General features: G+C 42.3%; 1 protein-coding gene across 1 annotated transcript; it reads right to left on the bottom strand.

Moving 5' to 3' along the window:
• Positions 1-2554: 2554 nt before the first annotated feature.
• On the bottom strand, positions 2555-8891 carry si:dkey-96l17.6 (kinesin-like protein KIN-14I). The gene is made up of 9 exons (XM_035525957.1): positions 8873-8891; positions 8362-8554; positions 8064-8244; positions 7499-7709; positions 6652-6812; positions 6110-6312; positions 4553-4664; positions 2975-3069; positions 2555-2615 (listed from the first exon to the last, which is right to left on the bottom strand). The coding sequence occupies exons 1-9, from the start codon at positions 8889-8891 to the stop codon at positions 2555-2557; spliced, it is 1236 nt and encodes a 411-aa protein (XP_035381850.1).
• Between the last annotated feature and the right edge of the window lie 1579 nt (positions 8892-10470).

The following is a 10470-nucleotide window of genomic DNA, read 5'->3' as shown; positions in this document are numbered from 1 at the left end:
AGTGCTTTGTCTGTTTATTGGTGTGCTATTGGTGAACAAAGGTTCCCAATGGAGTCTTCATGATTTCTCATGCCAGGGCATGAGTGGCGCTATTGTTTTTGAGTTTGCCAGACATACCAATTTTTAGATTTAGAATCAGATTAATAATAAAGCTTTAGAGCAGGACAGAATGTGCATACTAACAATTTCCTCTTTCAACTTTAGAGCAACCAGCTAGCCCACCCCTTGTTGGTAAATTACCAATGATGTATGGAATAGTAGAGTCAGCAACCAATGGAAGATGGGTACCCTCTGAGAATGACATGCCATTGGCTGCTGAAAATCCATGGACTCCAATGACCCGCCTACTAATCCCCAGGTGTCCAGGGCCATTGCCGGGGTATGCTCACTTACTTCCTCCAGGACTTCTCCATGGTCCAGTAGGACCTTCACCAATGAAAGATGGATAAGACACTGAAGCCAGAGACACAAAGACAATTAAAAAAAACATGCACACAAAAAGAAAGAATGTACAAGATCATACACATTTGTAAAGACACACAATGCCACATATATACACAATAGCAAAGATCGTATACAAGGTCACAAACAAATAAGAGACACAGCACACTTGGCAAAATTACACAAATAAATTTTCAGCTGAACGTCTTTGAACTATGGTTCCAAGTATTTAGAAGTGTTTTTGTATTTTCTTCTATTAAAGTTCCTAACTTCAGTGCAACCATAACAAAAAATGACTGACATTAACAGTTATGCCTTTAATGTGTGCAGTGCTATAAAAGTATGTCTTTTTTTGTTTTTCTAAAATGAGTTGATTGCATGACTTTCCATAGATAAAATAAATAACTTTTGCACTGATACAAGATGAGTCATGGTTATTAATGAACGATTCAGAGCCCATAATGTTATTGACTGTGTTCATAAATACATGTACAGTATTACATCTTGACCTGTGCCATGCCACAGTACCAAATGTCCTGCCAAATACACTACAAGTGGTGAACTTCCTCCTAGTTATGTAACTTTTTACAGAACATCAATTTAAATTAATTTAATGTACCTGGATCATATAGTCAGATGCCCCTAAAGATCCTGAATTGAAGTTGAAGCTAAATTCTGGTAGATCTCTAGGAATTTGGACACAACCATGAACCAACAGGTTTTTGATCATTTTTATTGGTTTATGGACATGCGGCGGTCAGGGAAAAGATGGATTCACAGATAGGTCATGCAGCGTAGCACCTAACTGCAGTTGTGTCTTTGCTTATGTTTGTGGTCAAAAGGTGATTTGATGTCAGGATGAACAACAATGAACAACCACCAATCAGGTATTAGTACATCACTAAGCTTGCTATCACTCTCTTGTTAGAGCAGTCTCTTTCTTACTGCTCTAATACGCTTCCCTCTGTTTTTTTCTACCAACTCTCACGATCCCAACTCTGGCATCTTAGGGTGTATGAGCGCCCTCTACTGACTGAAATATATGGTAACACAAATAGGCTTAGTGTCATAAACAGGGCCTCCCACAAACTCCCCAAGCCAGCCAGCCAAACAGCAGTAGCACCTGTTACAGAACAGTCCAGGATAGACCTGCTGGTGTGTGAACACCCCTGAAGCAACAAAAACAGCCTTAATGGCACAGTTCTGAAAGGTTTTCCGATTTCACATTTTTGCTTCAAGGTTCTTTTAACCTGCCCTGCCCTTTTTTGCACCGCCCTATACTCTTATTGTGACATGCCTACTGCTGCCACCTGTCAGTCATCTGCAGCCTACAGTGGTTAGTGGTAAGGATGCAATTTCCTATGAGCCATTGGAAGGACTCCCCATACGTGCATCATCACCTTCACCCAATCAGAATCTTCTAAGCCATTCTACATCACCTGAGTATGGAACTGTTTTCACTTGTCTCTCATTATTCAAAAGTATTCAAGTCTGGACTTGTATTATTTTCATTGTGAAGTATTTCCATCTGTTTTGGTGGTTTATCATTGTGTTATTGTTTTGTTTTTTGACCTGGTTTGTGTTTTTGACCCTTTTGTTAGGTTGCCTGTTACCTTTGCACCTTTTGGATTAATGAACTGTTTTTCATGATATTTTGGAATTACACTTTTTAAAACATGAACTGCAATTAATACAGAACATTATTTTAAAATCCATGAGCATCTGGTTTTCTTCTTACAAGCATAACATATTGAGTCCATTCACAGCACTCTTCGGGGTAGTACCTGAGTCCATTCAGCTACCCACCAGATTTTGTATCACGGTCTCATCCCTGAGCATTGCCCTGGTTACCTGCCTTTATTTGTGTGTTCATTTTGTTTCTATAGGCCCTGCTCTCCTCCCTTTATAGTTTCCAGCTGTTCCTAGTTTGTTTCTTTAGCCTTACTATTTAAGCCATACGTTTTGCACCTTCTTTTGCTGATCATTCATCCTGTCTGTCTTCCTGTCTGTGCTTTGCCAGCTCTACTAGCACTATCAGTTTGATTCAGTCCTCCACGTAGGCAGGTTGTTTGCAGTGAAATGCCTCTTTGGGGAGGTTTTGCCTGCGTGCTCTTCAGCAGAGATCAGAAGAGTCCATCGGTCTCTGCTCCTGTTCCTTCTCTGGCCCCTCTGTTCTGCACTCCCAGAGTCTCACATTAAGAGGGGTCACAATCCTATCCCTGAGCGTTCCGTTCTGCTTTGTGCTTTTTTTTATCCCATAAAGTTTCCAAAGATTTAGTCCAGAATATACCAAGAGATTAATAAAAACATCACACATGTCCTGCGTTGAAAGTACTGTCATGTGTGAGAGAACCAATTACCACTAGTACGAAACTATTTACATTTATAGCTATAAACATTTACTTTGTATTTAGTTCAAAGTAATTCTTTTCTTCAGTGTTACTCAGTGTAATTATTTTATTCAGTGTACACGCCATATACACAGTAGTTATGTCACGGTAGCCTGGGCCAACTCCGAGAAGAAGATACTCACCTTAGAGGAGGGAAGTACCGGTCATTTATCCTGATCAAAATCACCCGTGTAACGATGCCCGAGTGCCGCAGGGCATGGAGCAGGACGTACAGACTCTTTCAACGTGGTGAAACGTTTAATGACACAAACATATAGACAATGGTGGCACTCACACATAACAGTTATGGCGAACATAAAGACACTTGTGTTAACGATTAACATAGGCTAGACAAACATACAATGGATAGACAGTAACCTGAATACAAACATACAACTTCAGACAGTAACACGCAGACAAACAATAACCAACAGTGAGGCACGCACTGACGGTGGTTTAAATAGACAGACACATTAACACGTAACCCCGTAGAGGTGCGTGCCTTCACGGGGGTGTGGCTACAAACATGGGTGAACCCCCCTGCATACGGCAGACCTTACCACGTGACTCGTGGAGGGGGCGTGGCCCGTGACAACCTGTTTACTGATGGGAGACACCTGATCGTCATCACTATATCTCCCTACTAATATGTCCACAGCTCCCGAGGAACAGCGCTGTGCATTAACGGTCCTGGAGACCACTGGAAGGCTTCTGGACATTAAGACTCACATTTCAGAGTTTATTCTCAGATAACTTTGTTACAGGCAATTATCATGAATAATAAAGAGCACGTCAGTTCAAGTTTACGTCACAAGTTAATTTACTCAGATTGTAATTAAGTAATTTTTGTTTTGAGGGTTTTTTTGTTTTTTGGAAGATTAAAATTACCTACACACACTCAAAACACACACTCTCAAAACAAATTAATGGACATTGAAACAAACTACACATGGACACAGATTAGATTGATTTTGTTGACTGTGTTGTAAATCCTTGTAATTCAGAAAAAAAGCAATAATTCATACAATAATATAATATTGAATGTATACAAAAAGCTGTAATGTGGAACAAACATGAGGCAGATGCAAACCCAGAAAAGAGTGAGATTTTTTATGGTTAAATCTAAAGTCACACAAACTACACGAGCAAAGCACCACCAGAGGCTCGGACTAACAATGACCAGCCACACACTACGACAAGCATGGGGATTAAATACACAAGCTAACGAGAACTAAACAAGACACAGGTGAAACTCATGCAGGGAGGAGAAAACGAAAATAAGGAATGGAACCAAAACAAGGAAGCACATGCAAAAGAAACCAGGAAGTAAACAAGTACACAAGAAAGGGTTGCCATGGTGACAGAGACACTAGGGACAGGCTAACCATGGCAACTTTGAAAAGCAGGAATTATACTGAAAAGCAATATAATTATTCTAATATATTATTGTTATATTATTATATAATTATTATATTATGACCAGGTTTCTTGGGGTTTCATGCTGCCAAGCCAGAGTGTATGTGAGCACTAGTGTGTGTGTGTGAGCACTAGTGTGTGTGTGTGAGCACATAAGTGTGTGTGTGTGTGTGTCAGTGTTTCTTTCAGATGTCTTCCTCTTCCACTGGTTGTCCTGACTTCAGTCTCAGAACCATCTAAAAGCAAAGTGAAGGAGACAATAGGTTAACATTTTTAAACAAAAAATAGAAACACTTCAAAAATACTGGCAAAGCAGAGTTCACTAGCTGAACTGTGACCTCTTTGAGTTGAGCGATTTCTTTGCTCTCTGTGTTCCTCTGGGCGTGGTTTGTTATGGCCTTCACTCGGGAGGCATATCTGGTTGAAGAAACGCATCCATGTCACAACAACTTCTCATTGTAAGAAAAACATGCTCCATGAATAAGAAAAACATGCTCCATGCTACATGTGTTCAGTAGGCTTTACTTTTGTTTAGCAACATTCTAAGCACTTTAAAAAATATATCTTGGTATATCTTTAGGTTTTCTAATTGGGCCAAAAAACAATGTAAATAGCAACAATATGCTTCATGAAACAGTGAAATACCCTATTACCAAAAGTGTCTTCTCATTTGAAAAGAGCTACTACTGCCCTTGGTTTAAAAAGCATCAGGGACACCTAAAATACTCCTGTGTCGTATTCTTACTAAGTGTTTGTTAATTGATATAATTGCCATTTTTACCCATCAATCTACACTTTATCATCCATAATGATGAAGTGAAAATATACTTTTTGCTAAGGCATTCCAGATTGTGGTAATGTGATTGCTTTAATTATTCTTGGGGTGTGTAGAACTCAAACTGACTCCACCTGTTGTAATTTCATTTGACTGGACAGCGTATGGAAAGGCGCACATCCAGGTCTATAAAAAGCTCACAATTTACAATGTATTGTCAAGTCATGAAGTTTAAGGAACTGTATGGATCTTTGCAAACAAACTGTGGCAAGGTGTGTGTGTGTGTGTGTGTGTGTGTGTGTGTGTGTGTGTGTGTGTGTATATTTATATATATATATGAAGGCATGGAAATAAAACAATATTCAGGATTTTGGCCTCAATTATTTTTGAAGAGAAGAAGCTTGGTATGACCATGAATCTTCCTAGAGTTGGCCGTCTGGCCAAATTGGGCATCCGGGCCAGAGAAGCCTTGGTCAGGAAGGTAAGCGAGATCCAAGGCCTCCAAGCCTAATGGACCTCCAAAAGTCCTGTGCAGAGATTTGAGAAGCTATAGGATGGAAAGCCACTTCAGCACTCTACAGGCCTTTATGGCAGAATGGCAAGACAGTAGGCGCTGTTAATTAAAAGGAATATGACAGCCTGCTAAATGGCATGTAAAGGACTCTGCAAACATGTGGAAAAAGATTGATGTGATGAAAATTGAGCTCTTCAGGTAGAATAGCAAGCACTATGTCTGTACAGGGAGAAAAGTGGGATGAATGAAAGCCAAACTCACACTGGGCTGCCAGTTCACCTTTCAGCATGACAATGACCTGAAGCATACAGCCAGAACAACACCAGAGTGACTTTGGAGCAAATCTCTGAATGTTCTTGAGTGGCCAAGCCAAATCCGAGACTTAAATCTCATCGAACATCTGTGGTTAGACCTGAAGATTTCAGGGCTTTCTAAATGCATGATTCCACTTTGCCATTATGAGTGATTAAGTGTGGATTCAGGGCGATTATATCCATTCAGAACACAACATGTGCATCAAGTAAAAGGATCTGAATGCGTGTGGATCTGTGTACACGCCCATGCACATCTCACATGAGTGATGTTAGGGTCTCATCCAGGTTACAGTCAGAAGGTGAGATGTTGAGGAACATGAGAGTTTTGGCATTGCCACCCAGTGAGTCCTGCATGAGCTGGGTCAGCTTGTTGTTGCGGTACGGCACGTGGGTCTGATCCATGGCGAGGGCAGAGATCACGTCACCCAGTGCACTCAGAGACTTGTTGATAGAGTTAGCCTCCTGCAAATATGCACAAAGTACAAATGGCCAAACACACATAAACACAGGTATACTGTGTATACTTACACATGCTGAATATGGAGTAAATTATTGGTTGAAAGTATAACAGCCCTTAAGTCAAAGCTGCACACCTTCTTTTCGTTCAGGCAAGCAAAGGGTGGTATCACTTCTATTATAGTTCCTATTGATCTATGTTTATAATTGTTTTATAGGTGTTGTTTACTTGAAGACAGTATCCAATCTCAGGACCTTAAGGTGTGCACCTTGGATTAACATCTGTCTTTGGACTTCATTGTCCATTCTTAACAACTCCTCAAATTCCATAAGCACAAAGGGGACCTTGAGCTGATCATCCCTGGCGCCCGTCCTAGCCGCTCTCTCGCTGCCCGCCAGGTCGACGAGGTTCAGCTTCCCGAAGCTCATGCTGCCATTGGTCAGGTTACGGCTCTCCAGCATGATACTGATGATCAGGTGAGAGCGAGAGCTCTCCACGTTCATCTCTGTAGGGCAGCCGAGACCAGAATGCAGCAGTTACCAGCCAGCACGGTCATAGCACAACACAGTTACCAGCCAACAGAGTCATAGCACAACACAGTAGCCAGCCAACAGAGTCATAGCACAACACAGTAGCCAGCCAACAGAGTCATAGCACAACACAGTAGCCAGCCAACAGAGTCATAGCACAACACAGTAGCCAGCCAACAGAGTCATAGCACAACACAGTAGCCAGCCAACAGAGTCATAGCACAACACAGTAGCCAGCCAGCAGAGTCATAGCACAACACAGTAGCCAGCCAGCAGAGTCATAGCACAACACAGTAGCCAGCCAACAGAGTCATAGCACAACACAGTAGCCAGCCAACAGAGTCATAGCACAACACAGTAGCCAGCCAGCAGAGTCATAGCACAACACAGTAGCCAGCCAACAGTGTCATAGCACAACACAGTAGCCAGCCAACAGAGTCATAGCACAACACAGTAGCCAGCCAACAGAGTCATAGCACAACACAGTTACCAGCCAACAGAGTCATAGCACAACACAGTAGCCAGCCAAGGCCAGTCAAAACACAGTACAGCAGAGATATCTAATCCTTGTTCATTGAGGGCCAGGGACCAGTGTTTCCACCCTAACACCACCTAATCCCACCTAAACCCAATCCGCTTTAAAGGGAAGACAGGAACATACTGGTGGCGGCTATGTGGCGGTTGGCACAGCCCAGCTCGAAGAGGGCGAAGAGCTCGCCGGAGCTGGCCGCATGCTTCATCTCTGCTCCCTGGGCAAACACCAGCCCCTTTTTGTCCTTCTTAATTTCAACGCGCTTAGCCAGCGCCTCGGCTGGGCTCACAAACAGGTCCTGCAGCCGGTCGTTGTACAGCTCCAGCATGGAGGCTGACACCTGGGGTTGGAAGGGCCATGCGAGGAGATATAGGGAGAGGAGAGGGAAAGATAATGACTACTTCCTTGATATTTCTTTCATGATTAGATGTGCAACACAAAGCAGCAGAGGTTCCCAGTCTAGTCCTCAAAGCCAGATTTGTGTTCCGTTATATCTTCCAATGCATCTGAGTCAGGTGATCAGGTGGTAGACTGAGAACCTCTGCTTTACAGGATATGGGTAGACAACATCAAGACAATCAAGACATAGGGTAGGGGAGAGAAGGGAATAACAACCCTGTTGATAATACTCTGACATCCATTGTTGTATTAAGTTAAACTTAGATTACAAATACCTTACAAATAGGTCAAATACCTTGAACTCAAATTTAATCTCATTCTCCTGAATGATTTCAAAGATCTTGCTGAAGGTTCTGGGGATGATTCCAGGGTTTTTAAGATCTTTGTCACCCACCATAGTAAAGGTCTTCCCAGACCCGGTCTGGCCATAAGCAAAGATGCACACATTGAAACCATCCATTGCTGACTGAATCAGCCTTAAAAGAAAGTAGAGAAATGTCTGTTTGAAGAATTAAGCAGACTACCAGAACCATCTGTGGTCCCTCACAGTGCACAACCAGCTTGTGTTTGCGTGACGGCGTTTGCCCCCCTACCTGCTGGACTCCTGAAACACCTCTTCTTGTGTGCTGTCCATGGAGAAGATCCTGTCAAACTGAAATTCCCGAGGGCCCCGTGGAGTTTCGAGAATCACCGAGTAATCGTCCAAGCATGACACGATGGTGCTGGTACCCCTGGCCAGCTCTGGCCGGGTCAGAGGCCGTATACGGCACAACACCCGGATCTTACCTGCTCACAGTACACGCATATGACCTCATTCTTGAACCACACCCATCCACATCAAAATACTTCACTTATAACAACAGTCAAGTCTGCATTTAGGACACAGCTGTAATGCACTTGCCCTGCTGCTCACAGAGAGCTGCTACAAAAAAGGCAATTTTGGAACACTTCTTATAGCTGATTTCAAAATCATCAAGGTTATTATAGTTCATATTACAATGCGAGCTTGCTTCCTGTTCAAACAAATTTGCTCATCTCCTTTGGTTCCCCACATGTTATACTGAATGTCTGGATGATATGTGCACTGATAGCATGTGCAGGTGCCTTTCATGTCTTCCACCATGTTGTAGTACTTCTTCCTCAGGGTCCGCTCTGCAGTGTAGTGCTCCACCGTCTTCCTGTTTTCTTCTTTGACCTGCTTTAGCTGGGCATGAAAGGTGCAGCGACATGAAATCCCCCCCATTCATTATCGTTCAAGCACCCCTCCCCCTCCCCCCAGCTACGGTTAGTAGTGATTCAATATTAGCATTAATCCATTCATGCATCTGATCTGTGCTCAGATTTGTTGGGGATTTGACTATATTACACTGTCAACGGGAACAGAGTGCCTGGATATCCACTGTTGTCTGCACTGGACATTTTAATGTATCGAATGTAAAATCTCGAGCTAAATGACAAGGCCTTCATGAGTTTCATGCACATGTTAGCAAAGGGAGATAACAAGTACTTAAAGCCAAATGCCCAGTCCTGAATGAACATGTTAGAGGGCTCACAGAAATGAAATTGAAAGAGGTAAAAGAGTGATTTCAGTTCTGGAACTTCTGCTGTGTGTAGTGCTAAGACATCTCCTGAAGCTTTTTTGGGACCCAACAGCATCTTTTCTGAAAGCAAAAATGAAAGTGGACATTTGCCTGTGGCGTAAACCCTAGCTGGCTGTTCTGACCTCGGCTTGCAGCAGCAGTAACTGCTGGCCCACACTCTTCCCGGCATCGTAGTTCAGGAAGTCGATCTTTCTGAAACTCTCCTCGAAGGTCTGCAGAGCACAGGACCAAATGGGCTCATAATCAACAGTCATATAGAAATGTGCTAATTTATAACAAAACCTCGATGGGTGGAGCGGGTCCCGCGTATGCTGAGAAGCTTCCAGAAAACAACATTTTTAAAACAATGACTTGAAGTTTTACATTTACTAAATAAGTTACGCTTAGTTTCTGGTCATTTTCATTTGTACTTTCACTCGTTAAAAGTACAAACAGCTGTGAAAGGACCGTTTACCATGAAAACTTGCAGCACATTTTCAAGTGTCAATCAGAATATGCCTGATACTTTAAACACATCCAACTACTGCTTGTTATCACATTGAACACATTTTGGTTGAACAACAAAATTAAACAAACATTAAAATTAAATATAAAAAATTATATATGATATGTATTCATATATGTATCAGTTCATGTATTCTCATTAATATTGCTTTTTAAAAAGTAAAGTGTATAATTTACTTTCTACTGCACATTGCTGTTTGCTGGATTTCCTGAATAATTTCCAATATTCTATGAACATCAGGTTATCATCAGGTGAAACTTGTGTTTGAAATGGAGTTGGAGTTTTTCACCACCGTGTAAAAGGCTGCTTGGTGTGTGGAGGCATTCTCTGCATGTGAATGTGCATGTGTGTGCCTGTGTGTCCTTACTTTGATAGTCTCATCCAGCACTGCCAAATCGCCTTCATTTACAGGCCCTGCATGTGGGTTAGCAACATTTAGCCCTTCAAGATGGTGCCAGCAATTTTCCGGTGACACGAGTTTATTTGCAAAGGCAATGTCTCGTGTTTGTTTTCTTGTTTGTTTGTGTTTACCAGTGAGGGTGGGTGTGACCCCTGCTCTAATGCACTCCAGAGCCACCTGGATGACCTCCTGCTTC

The sequence above is a fragment of the Electrophorus electricus genome, chromosome 5 (assembly GCF_013358815.1).
Source record: "Electrophorus electricus isolate fEleEle1 chromosome 5, fEleEle1.pri, whole genome shotgun sequence".
In the NCBI taxonomy this organism is placed as follows: Eukaryota; Metazoa; Chordata; class Actinopteri; order Gymnotiformes; family Gymnotidae; genus Electrophorus; species Electrophorus electricus.
This window is presented reverse-complemented; position numbering and strand designations above follow the sequence as displayed.